This window comes from Phlebotomus argentipes, unplaced genomic scaffold (genome assembly GCF_947086385.1).
Source record: "Phlebotomus argentipes unplaced genomic scaffold, Phlebotomus argentipes genome assembly contig_15, whole genome shotgun sequence".
NCBI classification, from domain to species: Eukaryota; Metazoa; Arthropoda; class Insecta; order Diptera; family Psychodidae; genus Phlebotomus; species Phlebotomus argentipes.
This window is the reverse complement of record NW_026776181.1, coordinates 12,802,583-12,822,940: the sequence shown is the minus strand read 5'-3', so window position 1 is coordinate 12,822,940 and position 20,358 is coordinate 12,802,583. Positions and strand designations below refer to the sequence as shown.

The following is a 20,358-nucleotide window of genomic DNA, read 5'->3' as shown; positions in this document are numbered from 1 at the left end:
ATAAAAGTGATACAGCCTCAAATTAAAGGTATTTCATTTGTAATCTTTGCCATTACTAGGTAACTTTCGTTCTCTCTATTTACTCCTTTAGCTGAAAATAAATTGATTTTGCGCAATTTTGCATGTTTTGTAACGTAAACAACTTCCTATTGTCGAAATCGTTCAATCGTGTCACATGTGATTAAATCATTATTAAACTTTACGTTATTTCTTACATTATCACATTTGATTTTTTCTGTCTCTCTGACATGATTTCCATCCATATAATCAACACTTCAACTATTCTTCCATTATTTGCTAACTAAAGCATTTCAAAATAAATTAGCATGTTATTCACATCTACATTATCAGTATACAAACTGGAATATGATAGGTTTTTGTCTCAATATTTATTTAGTCTATAAATAAATTTTTTAAACATTTTACCCCAAACATGTAAAAATTATGCCCCTCACAAACCGTTTGACTAGTGTGATCAAGTTAAATGATTTCTCATCTCCTTCTGTCTCGTAAATATTCTTCTCATACTTTCTCGTCCAACAATCTGGTAACTAAATAAATTCGTGATGAAACAAAGGTGGTAAAGGTAAAGTAAAAACAATTAAGCTGATGACAGGTGAGTTCGATGTATCTAAAAGAATATATCAAATGGCAGAATTAAAATAAAATTTATCCAAGATATAACAAAATAATAAATGGCATTTCAAATCACCACACAAAAAAATACTGGTCCCCTGATGCACATTCAGAATAAAGAGAAATTAATCAACATGGTGTGTTAATAACATTTTGTCAATACTATTTGCATTCAATCGAAAGAAACCTCGTCTTTCCTCGCTCACATTTACATAAAGAAGTGAAATTCATTGATAGTCTGATTAGGATTCTTCCATGGTGGAAAGAGTTGCAGGCATGCAAAATAGTAAGAAGAGAAAAAGAACAGAATAAATTATTATGGATTAATTTGCAGTTAACATCCTCCATATGTTGAGTTCACATAATATTCTACAGGTGTAGATGATTAATGGGATGCATCGGATTAGCCTCCAGCAATTGCAATTCCACCACTCTGTCTCAATCTCTTGTCTTGTAACTGGCAAGAAAGGTGTTTCTCTCATCAGATACCAGCCGAATACTTACACGACTTATTGAATTTCTTCTCGCCTGCGGCTCACTTCCGCCCGGACCACGATAGTTCGAGTCCTCCTCAATGCAGAGATCAGAATCTGAGTCTGTGCGTCTTGTCACACCATTCTAGAGGAGAAACAACATCGGCAGTGAGAGAAGATATTCAGCTATAAAGCTCTACGAGTGATAGCGAGTTTTCAAAGAAACCCGAAAAAAAATTCAATGGCACTCAATGCCATATTGAATTGATAAAATACATTATCTTGCATAACACAGCAATTACATCCAATTACCGAAAGGAAAAGAATTCCTGATATAGCTTTCATGTGAGCTTGCGAAAGGGAACCACCTTTGGCAGCTGACTCAGCGTCTTAGTTGAGATTATTAGTAAGGCGCAAAATAAACAAACCTGAGTCAATTGTTCAGTGGTGGTAAGAAGTCTCGCCAGAGGTCCACAGCAAACAGGCAGTGTCTCAAGCAGAGTTGGTCTCGAATGCGTTAGCAGTGGCTTCATGTACCTGCAACGTGAACGGAAGAATGTTGATCAAACACACATGAGCAGATCGAATAAAAATGCCAAAAAAATCGATAGAGTATTCGCAATAAAAGCTGATAAGGCACGCGTTCGAGGGCCCTCAAACAGGTGCTGCTGAACGCACGAAATCGTCGAAATTCCTCCATATCTCTTTCATACTGTTCATGATCGTTGAACTTGTATTTTGCTCCATCGCAGATATTTAGTATAGTTTTCTGGAGATTTGCGGGTGACGAAGCGAGCAGGGTTGATATCAGGAGGATTAGTGCGCCGAAGCTTCAGTGATAGAGCAAAAAAGTCCCTCAGGTTCTGGTATTGTTTTCCCTCTCACTCTTGTTCACTCGCGTCTCCCTCTTATTACCAAAATCAAATGGTTTGTTATCATTTTATCGACCAATTAGCTTATTTCACTCTTCGACATTCACACTGCTTATTGGGTGTTGAATTTTCTGGACAATTGTTAATGTATGAGAAACACCCTATTTCTATGGTTGGCTTCATTTTATATTGTATGATAAATAAAATTCCGTTTGTATCGATCATGTGTTTTTTTTTTAATATAAGCAGCAGAGAAGCAAACCTCACTCAGAAAGAAAAGCCAGAAGCTGGTCAGGAATTCAATGTGACCAGCTGAATTTTTCTCTTATCAATGAATTACTCATACTCTCACTGCTCTACTCGGTGCTTTCCATCGCGACTCACCTGATATCAAGATAGATAGTTTGGTATTCGCCCACCCCAACTAAAAGGCCATATATCAACGACCGCCTCCGCGGACTTCAATTCAGTCGACACTGCGGAATTACCCAGGTGTGAACAGTGTGAACCCAGAGTGGTCGTGCTCCCCATTGAATCAGTTATCGTGACTCAAGCAGACATCATGCCCGTTCTATGTGAAAACATCCCGAGGATTACATACGGGAAGAGTTTGATATTCAATCGTTTCCTGGATTTCAAGCGAGTGCAACCCCTAAGTCGACCTTTGGAGTCCTGCACAGCCAACTGGGAGATGAAGCCCTGTCTTCTGCCCTCCCTATACAACGAGTGGGCTGACGATATTCTCAACTTCAAAGTGCGAAAAGACGATGTCTTCGTGGTCACCTTTCCCAAGTGCGGTACAACATGGACGCAGGAGATGGTGTGGATGATCGGAAATGATTTAGACTTTGAGAGAGGAAAGAAAACTCCACTGCCCGAGCGCTTTCCCCAGATAGAATTGTCCGCCGTGGCATTGATCAGCAAAACCAATTCGATAAGACAGTGCGAGGAGTTGAAAGGTCGACGGTACATTAAATCCCACTTGCCAGCTCATTTGCTGCCCACGGAAATTTGGACAGTGAAGCCCAAAATAATCTATTGCACCAGAAATCCCAAAGACGCAGCCATCTCCAACTTCCACTTCATGTCCGTGATGCAGGGTTGGAAGGCAAACTTCAACGACATGATGGAAGCTTTCATGGCAAATTCAAGTGAGTAGACACGATCAAACCCAACTATTACATAACACTAAATATCTGACTCTTTTTTAGCACTTTACGCTCCATTTCACTCCCATGTCTTGGACTTTTGGAGCATGAGGGCAGAGGAGAACGTCCTTTTCATCACACATGAGGATATGAAGAAAGATCTGCCAGCCGTAATCGCCAAGACTGCCAAATTCATGGGGAAAACGCTAAGTGAGGATCAAATAACTCGACTGGCCCATCATCTGTCCTTTGACTCCATGAAGAAGAACAAATCAATAAGTCAAACGCCACTGAAGAGAGCAGTGCCCTTCTTCAAATACAAACTCCTCCGGAAAGGCGAAAGTGGAACCTTCAAGAAGGAAATGACCCCACAACTCATTGAACGCTTTGACAAATGGAGTTTAAGTGAACTCGGTGATTCGGACTTTAGATTCTCAATGTGATCATTTTGACTTTCCCCAAGTAAATCCTTGGTATTGTACATATAATTCTTAAGAATTCGCCTATTTATAATTGTCTATAGATAGGTGTATAAAATCCCAAATGCTAATGTTAATAGACGAAAATTTTGTAAATACATTAAATTATAAACCTGATTGAAAAAATTTAGTCAAATTCTCATGTGCGTGTTGCAATAATTAATTTGCTTGCTTCACATGGTTTACCATTTTACGACAGCCTATAAAAGCATAACCCTGCATGATTCACGCGCCACACGACTTTTCGCTCTGTCAGAGCAGACCAAGGGCGACCGAAAGGAAGAGTGTCTCATGATTCATTCACATGACTAGCAGGAGAGCAATCAAAATACTTCGTGTCTTATCACATTAATACAGTCCTACGATTGAAGATGATGCTTATCTCGAGGTGTGCCACTTGAAACATTACCTCAATTATATCGAGCAATAGATTTGCTGCAAAAATTATATCTCATATCAAAATCCAGGCACAATCTTTCACTCCAGAATGTCAACCATCGAAGCACATACATTATGATGATGAATTGCCCCAATTTTTTACAACAACAAAGATTCTCCATACCTTGTATCAAAATTGCCCCAAATGCGCGCCAAAAATGCCTTGTCATGACTCTTCTTTCCGTGATCCGCAGAACTTTGACCAGCATTTCCGCCACTCTCATTCTCAGCACTCTCTGTCTCCTGTGGAAAAAAAAGAAAACGTACGCAATTGAGTTACATAACACTTGTAATTACCCAAATCTCATGCTCAAATCTTATCGGCTAATTTTGGAAAAATAAAACGCACATCAGATTAAATAAATAAGTGCAAGAGTGTGATAGAAAATAGTTTTGACAGTATAAAAAAAGGACAAAACAAATGGAATGAAAAATATATTAACAAACTGTGAAGACTATCTTTGTGATATTTTCACCGCTCTTTCCTCACCAATGAGCTTCGTCTTCTACCCGACACTTGAAGCTGACTCAAATTTAATCCTGTGTCGATAGACTGCAAAATTTATGGTGGGTCAATTAGAGACAACAAATAGTTGAGTATCATACAAGAGCATGCAATTATATAACATGTGAAATGTATTAAATAATAAACATGGAAGAATTCTTGAGAAGGAATTACAATTAAAGAAACAATGTGCTTGACAAAACTTTTCAATATAATCAATAATGATTGCAATAACAAGCTCAAGAGTGACACTAGACATACCCCAGTCGTGTTTTCCATTGAATTATAGACCTATAAAATAGCCAAGTGAAAAGCCATAAAGAAATTGCATTTGTTTTATATCTGATTATTCTATTTTAGGACAAAGTCAGTTGATAATCAACGTCATATATTGACGTGGCAATCAAGCAATTGTCGTAACCATCACCACAACTTAATCTCGCAGATCAACATATTCATGAGGAACGATAACTTCACCCTAGCAGATGTGAAAGCTTCAATTAATAACATTTATTAGCCAAGTCATATACCTCATTTCACTATCGATTGAATTGGCTTATTCAATTAATTAGAATTACTACGACTCAAAATTCTCCCTCCGCATTGGTTCAGTGTAAAATACATAGTCTACCATAGAACAATTAATACAGGTTAGTGATGGAAAATTTGCAACACAACGACAACTGTTGAATTACCACGACTATAGGTTTTGGAATTAAAAGTGATTTCAAACTATACTCACACTTCTGACTCCTTGATAGTTCAGAGCTTCTGTCTCGTCATCCACACCGAATGGGATTTTGAGCCACGTGAGGAGGAAATTCGAAGCACCACCTTGAATAATCACCGTGGCTATAACAATAAGCGATGTTGTGGTTAACATTGCTTGTCTGGCATCGGACACGGTATTTCTAATGGCCAGCGCGAAAGACATCGCACCACGAAGGCCAGCAAAAAAGAGCATGTGCTGGAAATTCATGGCAATTTTAGGCTTCCTGCCCAAATTCAGCAGGAAGGACAGTGGATAGATGTTCACAGCTCTACCGATCGCTGCGCAAATCTAAAAAAAAACAATAACAAATACATTAAAAACCTGAAAAAATTGCTAGCTCAAATAAAAGAAAATTACTCACAAATCCACTCATGATGAACCAAGGATCAAAGTGGTGCTTAGGGAAGGTGAACATCGACACGCCAATATAGGAAAAAATGAAGTTCTCTGCTAGGAAATTGAGGAGCTCGAAAATCTGCTTCGTCCTCGTTCTCGAGTCTTCCGAGAGATTGTTGTAGGTGTAGTGAGCTTGACAAATTCCACAGAAAAGCACCGCAACAACACCCGTCAACTCCGTTGCTTCGGCTATCAGAAAAGTACTGTAAGACATCAGAACAAAGAGAGCGGACTCCAGAAGCGGAAAGTCCCGGACACGAGTAAATTTCGTCAAGTAAACATGTCAGTCAAGGAAAAGGCTTTTTCAAATGTGCTGAAATAAGAAAAAAAGAAACTATTTGAAAAGGATATCAATGCCGTAAAGCAGCCCATCGAAGCTCCAATGAGCAGAGAGAGCATAAAGATGCTGAAGAAGTCTCCCAGAGATCTGAAGAAGGCATCAGTTTCGAAGCCACCTGTGCTGGAGTAGTGTTCCCCATAATTCTGGATTGCCCTAGAAAGGAACAAGATTTTATTCTTAAAACTATCTCATGAATAATTGACCTCAATAAACAATAAGATTTTTCTGTCAGTCACTCAATAACCTCAAAGCAACTGATAAATGTTTATCTAGCCACAACAAACAAAACTGAAGATGAATTTTAATTTATGGAATGGGAGAAAAATGTAGCTGGGTTTATTCGCATTTCTTATCTGTCTTAGCACATTTTTTTCCCATGTGATCTGGGCAATGAGTAATGCTCTGTTTACCCACAAACACATTATCTCAACAACTGGTCTGGATGGAATTACCGCGAATTGAAAAGAATGATATTTACCCGCTCAAGACAATTGCCACAGCATCGTTGAGAACACTCTCGCCAAACACCAGCGCATAGAGATTCACGTCGACGTGCATGTCGTGGAAAATAGCCAGGATAGTCAAAGGATCTGTGGGTGAGATGAGAGCGCCGAAGTAGAGCGTGTCCAGGAATCCAAAGCTCATTCGCAACTTCTCGGGCATGAGCTGAACGCAGCCGTACATGAGAGCACCTATCAGGAAGGCTGACAGAGTTGTTCCGATGATGGCAAACGTGAGAATGGCTCCCAAGTTCCGAAAGAAGTATTTCTGTACGGAAAAAATTTAGAAGTGATCCCTGGATGGAGAAAACTATAAAATAGTATTCACTCTTTTGAGACTGTATCCAGCGTGGAAAATGATCGGTGGGAGGATAATATTGAAGAATATCTCCGGATCAAAAGTGGCCTTGAGGTCAATTTCGTTCTCCTCGGCCTGCACAGCTCCTCTGAAGGTGTACGCATACGTCTTGTTAGGCAGACTCTTTCCATCTGGATTCGTGTGATTGAGCTTTCCCGGAAATTTTAGCCACAATGTGTCCGGGGGCAGACTCTCATTGTACGTGGCGTGCACATCCGGTTCCACATTCAGGTGGACCAAAGAAGTCGTGGTACTTGCATATCTAATTATGGCGCCAACAATTAACCCTGAGGAAGGAACAAAAACACAAAATAGATGAGTCACAAGCCAGTAGATTTCCATGGTTTCATGTACCGTAGATCACAGCGAGTCCCGTCTCGTGGAGCCAGCTGACGCGGCGATGTTTAAATAGCCATATGGTTAATACTGTTAAGGTGAGGAGGAAGGTGTACAGGAGGAGGTTGAGACTATCTATCCTGTGAGTTAGAGTAGCTTTGGCATCCAGGGCAATGTCTGTGGCCTCCCCCAAGCAGACCTTCGCAAAATCCCCCAACAGCACCGCCGAATACACCCACTTGTACACGGACACTGTGCACCACGTCATTTTAGAGAGATTTCACAAGCTGCAGCTCCTTTTCCACTGAGTTTTCTCACGCAATTGCCTTTTTTCTCAGAAGGCGTATTTTCTGCACAAACAGCTGCTCACAGTATTTTGACATTTTGTTTTGCAATCTTCCCGCCCGACCGATTCACACTCAACTCCATTCTCGGATACATTAGAAATATCCATTCCGTATCACGAAGCAATAGTAGAGTATGAAATTCAAGCGATAAATGCGATTCAATTTGAAGAACTTGTGAAACTCAATGCAGATTGTTCAATATCCAGTTGCGTTCTGAATTTCTATTGATGTATGAAGAATTAAGTGCTATCTTGAGAAAAATCGAGTAGTTCAAAAATACGGGGGAAACCACAGCCGGGTTGATGGAAAACTCCTCAGCGGCACCAGCGCCACCACAACGAATTTTGATGCGTCGGTTTTCAAAGTGTTCAAAACGACGGCTTGATCTGCACGAGCTCCGTGAAATTTTAGCACAAATATTACGGTTTTCTATTGATAAAACACTGAAACTTGGTGTTCCTATAAAGAACTTTGTACAAACAATTGTACTGTGTAGATATGTCAGAGTATTTAAGTGGTATTGAGTCAGACGACGAGGGAATTCGTGTTGGTACTCCGACCTTGTCAGAGATCAGGGAACATTTTGCCAATTATCAGTGAGTATATTTGCAATAATTCTCTTGCAAGTTACTAACGCTCATTATCCTTCCATCGTAGATACTATACGGCCGAATCCAGTGCCTCGGATTCGAGTGGGGAACTCTCTGAAAGTTTCACTGAGCTTTTGGAGAAGCGAAAGAAGGAACTGATTGAGGACGGAATGATGCAGAAGTGCAAATATTTAACTCAGAGAGTCCAGAAGACGCCGGTCGCACTGGATAAATCTCCAGAATCTCAGGTAGATGAGACATTTGCGACGGCCAAGGCTAAGAGTGCCTGGACGACTGTGACGGAGGATGATAGCTTCTTGGCCGCTGAGAAGATGTGCGAGCAAACGCTGGACTACAATCGATATATGTGTGCAAATCGGGCTTCTAGCCAAGTACTTCCGCACATGAGTTACGTGGATGAGACCATTCTCAACGACGTGGAGCCTCCGTCGATGCTCTGCGAGCAGACAATGATTAAGGGGACCATGGAGGCCATAAGAAATCGTCCGTCGACGATCGCGGAGGAGAACACAATCGTTTCCAGCGATTGTAGCTTCTATACAGCAGGTAGGCATTGGATTTTCCACATTGGCATTTGTTCTCGAAATCAAGTATCAAGATGATTTTCCAATTTTGCATAAATTTACTCTGGTACGTGGCAGATCTGGCGCGAACGCTTCCGAGGATTTCAAGTGGCAATGAAGAGACAGAGACATCAGCTTCGAGTGAGGAAGCAACTGGAAACGAAGTCACTGCGAATGACGTAATCGAATTGTCTGATGAGAGTGCACCGGATGATCAAGAGAAGGATGAAGAAGAACAATCCGAAGCGATTACTGAAGATTCAGTGGCAGATGATGTGTCCTCTTTGGCCCCATCAACGGACACGCAATCGTCGAAGGCGGAACAATCAGCTCTAAGTCTCAATCTTTCTCAAGACTTCAACGACACTCTTGAGCGAGTTGAGTATTTGATGAAGAAGAGCGAGAAAGTGCTTCCGATGAAGATGCCTTTGTATTTAAATACGCCCTCATCGAGTAGCTCTTCTGGAGCTGTGCCCAAGAAGTTGACTCCTGTGCTGGATTTTAAGAAGCCAACACCAAAACAACCTACGAAGATTCCTCAAATAAGGAACAAAAATTGGGATCACATCAAGAGCCCCATTAGTGCGTACATTCACAAGACTCCCGTCATGCCACTCATTGCTTCGACTAAAGGGTTGTGTGAGAAGATTGAGGATGGGGCAAGGTCTCCTCGAAGCCGCTATTTGGAGTCGAAGATCAAGGAGAAGGAAAATGTGTCATCTGACATGAACACTCCACCCAAGGACAGGGTTTTCCCGAAGAAGGCATGTGTCTCAGCTCCGTATGCAGTTCAGCACGATGAGAGAGTGATGCCCAAAATTCCCGGTGGCCCGAAGATGCAGAAATTGCTTGGCAACGATTTGGATCAGGAGAAAACCCCTGCTCTCACTAAACGTATGGCGAGATACAAAACTCAACGACTTCCGCCAGCTCTGGTGGAGGCAGAGAGACGAAAGTTGTCACTAACGGAGGACAGCATTGGCAATCTCTCCGTCATCTCTGGCGATGTGTCCGTCCATGTGATGAAGAACGCGATGCACTTTTAAATCTTCCCTTTGAGTTTATTTTATCATTAACAGTAGATTTAATTGCGTTGATTATCATAAATTCTGCTGATACCTCACTTGTTTTTCCTCTGGGTGGATGGAGTCGTAAGAGGGGTTGGTGGTTTCACGGTGACCTGAAAGGATTGGTAAGCATTATAATAGAATTTTGAGAATCTATTTTGATATTATTCTCACCTTCTTCACAGCGTCTGGATTATCAGTGTGGGGATCGATGGTCGTTACAGCGACGGGGTGATTTAGATCATCGAGAGTCTTCTCCATACTACTGCCGCGCGATCTCCTGAACATTCCTGAGAGACGTCCCTTCAAATCCCTTTTGCTGCGCTCCCGATCTCCAGGTAAACTCAAATCAGAGTCCGAACCTTGTTGCTGTGAATGAATTGGATGCAATTATATCAATCTCTATAGCTGCATATTTAAAGTCAACTTACTGATGCGTCACTCTCGATACTCTTGGTTTTGGTTAAGCTTCGCAATTTGCCCATAATACCTCGCTTCTTCTTCCTGGGGCCTCGCGGCAGGTCACTCTGTGTGGATCCAGCTGAGAGACGTGAATCTAGACTCGAATCTCTCACCATTCCACCTAATTCAGAATCGATTGATTGCAGAGAAGACATGCTGTCATCGCCCTCTTTCCAGATCATTTGCTGTTCATGCTGCATTGACTGGTCCAAAGACAGGCTCTTGCGATAAAGGCTGCCATTCTGAGTGGAGGATCGTGATAGCTTTGAGAATCTGCTGGAAGTTTCATCGTTTTCAGTGGAAGCGGCTCTTCTCATTCCACCGCGACGAATGCGTTCTCTCTCTCTGTCATCCTCACATATTCTTTGGTATCGCCTTAACTCCTCAGAAGCCTCCGCCAAGCGTGCCAATACCGAGGAGATCTGGATGGGAGCAGGTCCAGGTGATGGGCTGCGACTCTTGCTGCGTCGAGGAATAGGAGTGGGTGCCAAATGGCTGGAATTGGATCCAGAGTGGCCAGAATTGGAGCTCACAATTTGCAAATCTGGCGCTATTTTGACCAATTCATCAACTGTCTGCAGCAGAGCTCCTACTTTCTTTTCCCCGTCTTGCTCAAGGCGTCTCTTGGATACATTCTCTCGCTCCCTTTCATATCGATCACGCTCCCGACGGAGTTTCTCATTAGCCGTCCTCAGTTTTGCATGAGCATCTCTCAACTCGAGCAGATCACACTGGAGGTCTGAAATCTTCTTCCGGCCCTCTTCCATCTCATCCTCGGTGTTCTTCTTCAATTGATCCAGCTTCCTACGCATCTCTAGGCGTTCCTTGTCTCTTTCCCGTTCCACTTCAAACAGAGTCTGACGAAGATCTCTGGCCAAAGTGGAGGTCTCAGACAACAGTCGCTGCAGCTCCTCTCGCTCCTTTTGCCACGAGAGCTCGAGGCGCGTTTTTGTCCCCGGAATCTTAGTTCGGCCACTGGCCAATACTTTGTCCTCCTCATACTCATTGAGCTGAGACTGCATCTCTGAAATCTTTATCTCAGAATTGGTCTTCTCAGAGACAAGTTCCGTCTTAAGTTTGCTACATTCGAGGCGAGATTCACTGAGTTCATCCTCCAGACATCCAACTTGCTGCTCTAGTGATACAATTCTGGATTTATCATCTTCATCTCCACTACTGTGGATGCTGGCTCGACTGTGTCGTCCGCTGGAGTGCTTCAAATCATGTATGGTTTTCTGGGCACCTTCCAGAAGCTGCTTAAATGTATCTCTGTCCCTCTTAAAGCGCTCACACTGATTGTGCATTGAGGAGAGTTCAGACTGGAGATTTGTGACTTGTTGCTCGTACCGAAGACGTGTCGAAGCCACTTCAGACTTCATGGCTGTTTCCGTGCTATTCACTTTCACTCGCAACTTTTTGATTTCCTGTTCTAATGTTGCATTCTGGTCATTCAGTGATCTCTCAACCTTGTGAACTCTCTCAAAATCATCCAATTTCTTCCTCGCCTCGTCATTCTCTCTCTTCAGCTGCACAACTTGATCGGCATTCATTTCATTCTCCTTCTTCAGTTTCTCGTGCAATCTCTCAGTCTCCTCAAGACTAGATTTGAGGCGATTCCTTTCCAGTTCAATAGCAGTGACCTTTACATTTCGTGCCTCCAAATCTGTAATCTTCTCCTTGGCCTCCGATAGTCTCTTTGTGAGTGTTTCAGTCTCTGATTTGCTCTTGGAATCCTTGTCCTTTGCCTCAGTGAGTTTCTTCTTTAGCGTGGCCACTTCGCTCTGAGCTTTTTCCTTTTCACTCGTCAGTTGGGCCTTTATCAAGACGTGCTCCTCTTCCAGGAGCTCATATTTTCCGGTTAAGTCCTTGTATTTTTCTCCATCTTTCGCCACTGTTGACTCCAATTCTGATACCTTCTCTTTCAGTTGTGCCACAACTTTAGATGGAGTTTCAGAAGTGGATGACTTGCTCTTAAGATTCGTGATTTCTTTCTCAAGATTGGATTTTGTTTTGTCCGCATTTTTTCTTGCTGCCTGAAGATCAGCATCCAAATCAGCAACTTTAGACTCCCATCGATTTTTCTCTTTCTTCTCTTTCTCTAAATCGTCCTGTAATTTCTTGATTTCATCCTTGCTGAGAGATATTTGATTTTCCAGAAGTTTATTCGAAGCCTGTAATTGTTTCACTTGACTCTCGTGCTTGAACACTTTATCCTCAAGATCGGCTACTTTATCCACAAGATTGTTATTCTCTTTTTCTGCAGTCTTCAACTTTAGTTCGACATCTCCATTCTTTGTGGACGTTGTCACCTTTGTCTTGAGAGTTTCTGCAATAGGAAAAGATATATGTATTTAGTGTGTTTCTATTAAATTTAAAAACTGAGAACATTAACTTACTGATTTCTGAATTGGCCGTCTTCAACTTGTCTTGTGACTCTTTCAATTGAGTGGAGAGTTTCGAATTGTCTGTTTCCAATTTATCGAGTTTGTCTGCTCCACATTTTGTAGCTATTGCTCTGTATTGAATCACTTCCTTCTCTAAGTCTTCTATCATCGCCTTCATTTGGAATTTGGTGAGGGTTTCAGTGTACTTCTTTGCCACTCTTGTTGGAAGACTATCAGCTGTAGCTTCCAAGATGTCTTTCAATTTCTTACTCAGATCATCTCGCTCTTGCTCAATTCTCTTCAACTCATCCTCATTTCCCGTAGAATTTACAGTTGTGACAGACGGCGTAGAGTCTTTCCGGACTCCTCTGGCCACTTGAAGTTGTAACTTTTTGTTCTCTGTCATGATTTTATCGTTTTCTTGTTCAACACTCTGCAACTTTGTACGCAGAACTGCAGCTTCCGATTCAACTGTTTGAAGCTGCCTCTTGAGACTGAGGTCACCAGGGTCTTGGGATTTTAGGGACTCCTTGCTGGATTTTGTATCCTGCAATTGCTGCACTTCTTTAATTTTATCTTGAAGTTTCTTTTTCGTTGTGCTTAATTCCTCTTCCAAGCTCTTGATCTTCTTTTCATTGGCAGCATTTATTCCTGCGGGTGTTTTTGAGATCAGCGTGGGAAGTTTTTGCTTCTCTGCAGTCACTTCATTCTTCTGCGCCTTTGTGGCTGTTTGAAGTCGATCTTCGAGCTCTTTGATTTGCTTGTCTTTCTTATCATTGCCCGTCTCAAGTTCTTCAACCTTCCTTCTCAGCACTGAAGCTTCTTGCTCATTAAGCTCGAGCAGTACACGAAGTTCAGCGGGATCTTCCTCATCTGAAATGCCCTCGTCCTTTTCCACTGAACGGATCTTTGATGATGCTCCCAGTTTTGTTCCTGGAAGAAAGCACAAGAGTTTTGGTCGAATTTCACCCAATGCAATTGCACGTTTTATTCCTTACCACGAGCTTTTGAGGCCATCTTCTTGAGTTGCATCATCAGGGACTCATTTTCATCCTCAATTCGTGATGACTTCTTCCTGAAACTTTCGGCCTGGAATGAGTGGTTAGAATTAAGTTCCCACTTTCCTTTTTGTAAGAGAAATACTGTTTGTTTACCTCTTCCTCGGCAAACTTCAATTGCTCCCTGAGATCAGCTTCTCTTTCCATGGAATCCTGAAGATCTCTCTGTAACTGGCTGGGATCTTCTTGAGATCCACCCCTCGTGAGTGATTCTCTGGTAATCTTTCCATCAGCTGATGTAGATTTCCCTATTTTTCCAAGGCTCGGTGTCTTTTTCTTCGTATCTGCCTCACTTTGGAGGCGCTTTGCCACATCTTTGGCCAACTTGAGTTCCTCTTCCAGCTGATGAATCTTCGTCGGCAAGTCACCGCTCACTTGGAGTGCCTGCTTCTCCATTTCCAATTGTTCAATTTTCCTTTCGGATTTCTTCAGCTTGAACGAGAGAATGCGACAATTTTTGGTTGTCTGCTCCAGTTCTTTCTTGACATTTGAATACTCATCGGCTTGCTCCTCACGGAAATTATCCTGCATCTCATCAATTTCCGATTCCATATTCTTCAACTCCTTCTTGATGTCCTCATTCTCATCCATCAGAGATTCGCACAGAGATTCTGCTTGTTTGAGCTTAATTTTGAGGTCATGCTCAATACTTTTTGATGGACGAGCGTCGAGATCTGCCTCGAGTTCTTTGACTTTCAGCGACAGGCTACGTTTGTCATCTCGCAGATCTTCTACCTGTTGCTTCAATTCATTGACCTTCTGCTGCAGCTTGAGGGCCTCTGAAGCGGCCGTTCGATTGGGGACTGTGTCTATAGAGGCGAGCCTCCGCAGGAGAATATCACTCTTATCTCTTTCAGCGCGCTCACAGCGTGTCTTTGTCGTTTCCAGTTCCTGCTTGAGACTCTCAATTTGATCCACGAGATTTCGATCACCCTTCTCAGACACCGCCACGAGAGTGGTATCTGTTGTGTCTGTGGTAGTGGAGAAGGCGTCCTCCTGCTTCTTCTGACTATTGTTGTTCTTCACGTGGATGAGGAACTGAATGTCTTGGTTGGTAATTTTGGATTCTGTCTTTGGTGTAACTGGTTTTGGTGAAGGTTTCGTGGTAGTTTTTACCACAGGAGGCTTCTTGGCTGGTGCATCAGGAACTTCTGCTGTGCTTCTCACTCTCGTTCGCCTTTCTGGTGGTGTTTCTTCGACAGTTTCTACACTCCTTTGACGAACACGCTTCTCAACTGTCGCTTTTTTCTGCTCCTCAGAGATTTTCTGTTCGATGTCTTTTTTGGGAACGGCTGGAGATGGGGATTTATCTTTCTCCTCCGCTTTTCTGGGCACTGATCTCTCACGACTTGACTCCCTGCTGCTACCCGTGCTATTCTGGCGCTGCTTCATGGCCTGCATCTTGCGATAGCGCTCTGCGAGGGAATCACTCTTGTAAATCAAGAGATCATTTGGAATATCTGAGGCAGTTTTCGCGGCTGATGGCGGAAGTGGTGGACGTTTGATGGTCACATTGGGTGGCTCGTCATTTGTCTCCTCGACAATCGCTGTGGTGTGTCGTCTCCTGGGCAAATTAACCACGACATCAGCATTCGTTTCCCCGGACTGCTTCTCATCATCTGCTAAGTCTGGTGTGGAGGTCCACGAGGCGGGTCTCCGTCGAATTGTGGGCTGATTGGAGACTGTAAAGGAGATGCTTTAGTATGATATTTGGTGTTTGATGAGATATTTATCGCGACTCCCATTCAAGACGATCATAAAATTGACGATATAGGCATTAATTTAATGACGAAGTTGAAACAGCCGTTGAGTTTTGACGTCGTGAAACTTACCAGGCTCGGGACTGGGGATGGTTGAGAGATTTTGAGTGGATGTCCATATTCGTGCAGGTGGTTTTGAGCTGGATTCAGAGAGATTGGGTGAGGATGCAATGACATCCTCGGGATTCCTCTTTCCACCGTGCTCTTTGTAGTCCCGGAAACATCTTTTACAACGTGTTGGCCATCGCACCTGGGGATGAAATCCCAGTGGACACAGCTGATCACCTTTGGAAATTGGGTACAAGTGATGCATTGCGTCCTGGAATGAGAATCAGATCATTTTTTCTGCGTCTTGGCGCCAAGATGCATTTCGCACATCTTTTCACACATTCACTCGATCATCGTCGTGAAATGAGAATTGTATTACTGCCGTTACAATTCACAATGGTATTTTTAGAGACACACTTTCAAGTGTACAATTCGTGTCTAATGTCTGTTACGAATATTTAGTGTAATTTTAATTTTATACTCGCCAGAAGGAATTTATTTATTGTGTGATCGACCCTCTTCCGTAGGATTTTATTCAGAACAGGCATATTTTCTGGGAGAGAAAAATTCTGAAGGTTTATCGTTGGAAAATTTATGGATATTTTTTCCCTGTGTGGAGAAGGTGATTGGTTGATATTTCAAGGGAAAACATGTGATGAAGTCTGTAAGTGTACTGAACTTATACGAGTTGGGATTCTACTGAACAAGCATTAGGAGAGGTTAAAATAATCTATATCGAATGTTTTATCACATTACATATTTTCTGGTAATATGAATTTCGAAAGTAACATTTATTTTGTCAAAGAAATCGAGTAAAGGACATTTGATGATATTCATATTCTTTTGAATTATTTTAATGTGCGAATGATGGAAAATTTTGTTGAAATGTTCATATCGCAAATTTTTTAAACAATGGAAAATTGATTTTCTGGGGGAAATGAAATGTTTTAACAAGATAGAAAAGTCGATATAGAGAAAATTGAATGCAGACGCTGTGAATATTCATAGAGCCAGAGCTCTTACGGAGAGGATGTATGGCCGAATGGTGTGTGGATGGCGGCTGGTGGATGGGAAAACTTGAAAAGACGTTCCGCGTGACGCAGTAGTGAGAGAAAATTATTTTTGGACTCGTCTTTTTCGCACAAGTATGCGCGAAGAGAAAGAGAGGCGGCATTATTAAATCATCAAAAGAGAATTCTGACGACCTACTCTATTCAAGTGAATCTTGTGGATGCTCCTGTCCCTAAAATTCACACACAAACGCTTCCTCACGCGAATGATCTCTGTATATAATATACCTTTTGCCTGGCTCTTCCGAATATCAGTCCATTCTGCTGAGCGAGAGAGCGCTCGTCTCAAGGGAATTGGAACAAGTGTGAGAGCTCGATGACTTGTGCGTATTCCTGGCCACCTCTGTCCTTGATGTCTCCCGAAATTGAGCTCCTTCTTCACACTTGTTTCTTTCTTTCTCTTCAAATTGAAAACTATGCGATTGCGTAAGATCGAGATTCACTTTTTTATATCCACACGACATAGGAAAACATACAACTGATATGGACACTACATTTATTTAAAAATAGCTACATATTTTCACTGGTTTCACTCTTTTTCACATGAGAAAGAGAGTGGAGATGAAAAAAGTGATCATTCAATATCGCCCAAGAATCTCTTTATTCGTTATCGCGAAAGAATTTATTACATTTTCACATACTCAACATCTTTGGGATAATGATCCTTCGAGAATTTCACTTTTTTGGATGAATAATTTGGATAATTAGGACGCACTGAATATAAAAGATCTTCCCGGGATTTTACAGTCTCTATGAGAACCGTCGCGGTGGAATTGAGACGATCAACTGATGAGAATTAAATCTGTGTTGAGCTCGTTGGCTCACTTGAAGATTCGCCAAATTGAATTTTTCGTCGGTGCGCCTTCTCTCGTTTGCATCTCACAGTTTCTCGACAATTATATCTGCTCTCAGACAATTAATCTTTCTTTGTTGAGCTATTCTCTCCCCATATTTGAACAAACAAATAGTCGAAAATGTGGCGCAAAAAATTACGATCATAATTTGAGAATGATTTACAAATGATCCCTTCTGATTGATCGTTTTGTACTTGGCAATCATCCAGAAATCGATAAATGCATCCTCTCATTAATGATCATGCAATATCCTCAATTTAGAGTTTCCTCTGTGATCTGAGACAATGCTAATGCACTTTTTATCTAAATTTAAAAGCAAAATAATTAATCCAATTGCTATTTTCGCTATTTTCTTCAATTCTGTAAGATTGAAAACTACTCATGAGACTGACTTTTGGCTGCCTGTTCACGTCTGTAGATATACTCTGCATACTCTTCCGCTTCTCTCAGGCGCTTCGTGTGCGTGTAAGGCTGGATGAAGATTTTGTAACTCATACATATGAGTACTGTGACACAGGTGATTCCAAAGAGTCCCGTAAAGATTCCCGGCGCTTTTCTCGGAGCCATTTTCACCTGTTCACATGATTAGAGTGATTAGTGCGCATTCCAAGTGTCTAAGTCATGAGTCTTACTTGATAAGTACACTAGTTTTGTGGTGTGTTACTACTTGTGGCTGCGGAATTCTCTCCAAGACTTCCGGGTGCTTGGGATTGCTGATGATACTTGATTATCAGTGGTCTGTAAATGTAAGTGCCTCCAATAACACCAACAGCGATTGTGAGCATCACTTGCCACTTGGGAACCCCTCGAATTTGACGGATTCTCATTTAACCGGCGAGAAAATTGTCCAGGAGGCCAGAAAAACACGCCACCAGCATGCAGAACCTCACTCTGTCAAGTGGCAGTGTTGCCAACTGCTTCTCGCGGCGAGGTCGGCGAGGATTGTTTTGAAAGAGTCTTTGGGAGTTGGAATTACATAATTTCGTGCCTTCTGTGTAGTTTAGAGCTCCAAGATGAAAATCACCAGCAGTCTCCAGTACTTGTCCAGTCATCCTTACCTCAGACGTTTGGGGAGTCGACGATTTTTCTCGGTGAGGCGTACTTTTCATCACCTTCAATGTCACAGGGTGACTCACGTGGATGTTTTTCTCTTCCGCAAGACTCAGAAAAGTTCCTGGCCAAAGAGCGTACGCATCGTGGAGGTGGGCCCCAGGGATGGGCTCCAAAATGAGCCAAAGATCCTGCCAGCTGCTACCAAAATAGAACTCATAAATCGCCTGTCGGACACTGGCCTTAAGACCATTGAGGCTACAAGGTTGCCGAGAGACACGATTTCACTGAAATTCTCGAGCTAATTTCTCTTCTCATGTCTTTTGCAGTTTCGTCAGCCCAAAGTGGGTGCCACAGATGGCGGACAATATGGAGGTGCTGAAGGGGATTGCGAAGAAGGCGGGTGTCTCATATCCTGTTCTCACGCCAAATATCAAGGGCTTCGAGGCAGCTCTGGCGGCTGGGGCGACGGAGGTGGCAGTTTTTGGGGCAGCCTCAGAGAGCTTCTCCCAGAAGAACACCAATTGTTCCACGGCGGAGAGCATTGAACGCTTCAGGGTAGTGTTGGATGCTGCCAAGAAGGCAAATGTGCGCGTCCGTGGATACGTGTCCACTGTTATTGGTTGTCCCTACGAAGGCGCCATCGAACCTCAAGCCGTGGCGCGAGTATCTAAGCAGTTGCTGGACATGGGTTGCTATGAGATCAGTTTGGGAGACACCATTGGTGTGGGAACACCGGGAACCATGTCAAAGATGTTGCAGGAAGTGTTGAAGGTCATCCCGGCAGATAAATTGGCCGTGCATTGTCACGATACCTACGGACAAGCCTTGGCAAATATTCTCACGTCCCTGGAATACGGAATTTCTGTGGTTGATTCTTCGGTGTCTGGACTTGGAGGATGTCCCTATGCTCGCGGAGCTTCTGGCAATGCCGCCACTGAGGATGTTGTCTATATGCTTCATGGATTGGGCATAGAAACTGGCGTGAATCTGGAGAAACTTGTGAATGTTGGGAAATACATCTGCGAAGAACTGGGACGTCCCTCGGAGTCCAAAGTGAATCGCGCGATGAGGAAGACTAAACCGCAGTGATAAATCCTGCGAAAGCTGTGTCCTCAAAGATTTCTGCATTTAGCAAGGTAACGCATGTGATTCTGTCTTACCATGTCCAAAGTAGTGGAGAGTAGTTTTGAGTAGTGAAGGTTGACTTCCGCGGGATGAGGATGGAAGATAGCCTGAGATTTTTATTGCAAACCGGCAAACAAACGGACACAATCTTATCTATAATGAAATAAAATTTCGTGCATTGTCTAACAGTTGATGTGTGTTTGGCGCGGAGAGACAAACACGCTTTGCAGGGCTGCGAGATATCAGTTGGGAAGATGCTCCCCATTGAAAGTATCTCTAAAGTGCCCAGACATTCCAAACTGTACCAGGATAGTTTGCAAAGTGAAGACTTAGGCCAGCAATATCATGATCTAATTTAGATAGTCCAAAGATTATATGAATTATCAGGGAGTGTCATAGAGATTTAATGAGAAATGTAAAAGTCGCCTTGAAATACTATTCTTAGAAAGACTTTGAAAAGTGGTGGGGTGTTGAGAAATATGAATATTGATAAGGAGATCACGTTTAAAGTCGTTTAAGGTGTTATATATGACTACAATGGGTTGGGCTTTCATTATCTTTTTGATATATAATGTTGTATAAAATTATTGAATATTATTTTTTGAGTCTGTAGAAAAGTGTGCCTAAAGTTTTTTGAAAATATATTGTTTACTTCAATTGTTTCATCTTGTCTGTGTAAAATCCTACCTATTCTCTTCATTCC

At 42.4% G+C, this 20,358-nt stretch overlaps 6 protein-coding genes across 7 annotated transcripts; 3 read left to right on the top strand and 3 right to left on the bottom strand.

Moving 5' to 3' along the window:
- Positions 1–893: 893 nt before the first annotated feature.
- Positions 894–7,820, bottom strand: LOC132261793 (sodium/hydrogen exchanger 6). Its single transcript, XM_059760763.1, has 11 exons — positions 7,272–7,820; positions 6,888–7,204; positions 6,538–6,827; positions 6,071–6,212; positions 5,685–5,993; positions 5,294–5,611; positions 4,813–4,842; positions 4,537–4,599; positions 4,171–4,289; positions 1,538–1,646; positions 894–1,254 (listed from the first exon to the last, which is right to left on the bottom strand). The coding sequence occupies exons 1-11, from the start codon at positions 7,519–7,521 to the stop codon at positions 1,075–1,077; spliced, it is 2,127 nt and encodes a 708-aa protein (XP_059616746.1). The 5' UTR covers positions 7,522–7,820; the 3' UTR covers positions 894–1,074.
- LOC132261791 (luciferin sulfotransferase-like) lies at positions 2,366–4,164 on the top strand. The gene is made up of 2 exons (XM_059760761.1): positions 2,366–3,132; positions 3,193–4,164. Exons 1-2 carry the CDS (start codon positions 2,544–2,546, stop codon positions 3,570–3,572), a joined length of 969 nt encoding a protein of 322 aa, XP_059616744.1. The 5' UTR covers positions 2,366–2,543; the 3' UTR covers positions 3,573–4,164.
- Positions 7,821–7,994: 174 nt separating the features above from the next.
- On the top strand, positions 7,995–9,820 carry LOC132262464 (uncharacterized). The gene is made up of 3 exons (XM_059761738.1): positions 7,995–8,196; positions 8,258–8,757; positions 8,853–9,820. The coding sequence occupies exons 1-3, from the start codon at positions 8,099–8,101 to the stop codon at positions 9,818–9,820; spliced, it is 1,566 nt and encodes a 521-aa protein (XP_059617721.1). The 5' UTR covers positions 7,995–8,098.
- On the bottom strand, positions 9,793–17,297 carry LOC132261785 (myosin heavy chain, striated muscle). The gene is made up of 8 exons (XM_059760752.1): positions 16,852–17,297; positions 15,578–15,824; positions 13,842–15,427; positions 13,686–13,776; positions 12,700–13,620; positions 10,273–12,629; positions 10,016–10,210; positions 9,793–9,954 (listed from the first exon to the last, which is right to left on the bottom strand). Exons 2-8 carry the CDS (start codon positions 15,816–15,818, stop codon positions 9,895–9,897), a joined length of 5,451 nt encoding a protein of 1,816 aa, XP_059616735.1. The 5' UTR covers positions 15,819–15,824; positions 16,852–17,297; the 3' UTR covers positions 9,793–9,894.
- Positions 17,298–17,326: 29 nt separating this feature from the next.
- On the bottom strand, positions 17,327–18,325 carry LOC132262463 (uncharacterized). The gene is made up of 2 exons (XM_059761737.1): positions 18,128–18,325; positions 17,327–18,050 (listed from the first exon to the last, which is right to left on the bottom strand). Exons 1-2 carry the CDS (start codon positions 18,302–18,304, stop codon positions 17,853–17,855), a joined length of 375 nt encoding a protein of 124 aa, XP_059617720.1. The 5' UTR covers positions 18,305–18,325; the 3' UTR covers positions 17,327–17,852.
- Positions 18,326–18,451: 126 nt separating this feature from the next.
- On the top strand, positions 18,452–20,291 carry LOC132261790 (hydroxymethylglutaryl-CoA lyase, mitochondrial). Of its 2 annotated transcripts, none has more exons than XM_059760759.1 (3): positions 18,452–18,568; positions 18,638–18,792; positions 18,857–20,291. In XM_059760759.1, exons 1-3 carry the CDS (start codon positions 18,491–18,493, stop codon positions 19,617–19,619), a joined length of 996 nt encoding a protein of 331 aa, XP_059616742.1. In that variant the 5' UTR covers positions 18,452–18,490; the 3' UTR covers positions 19,620–20,291. The 2 variants fall into 2 exon arrangements, with proteins under 2 accessions (XP_059616742.1, XP_059616743.1); XM_059760760.1 differs by having other exon boundaries at positions 18,459–18,568; positions 18,644–18,792.
- Positions 20,292–20,358: the final 67 nt, after the last annotated feature.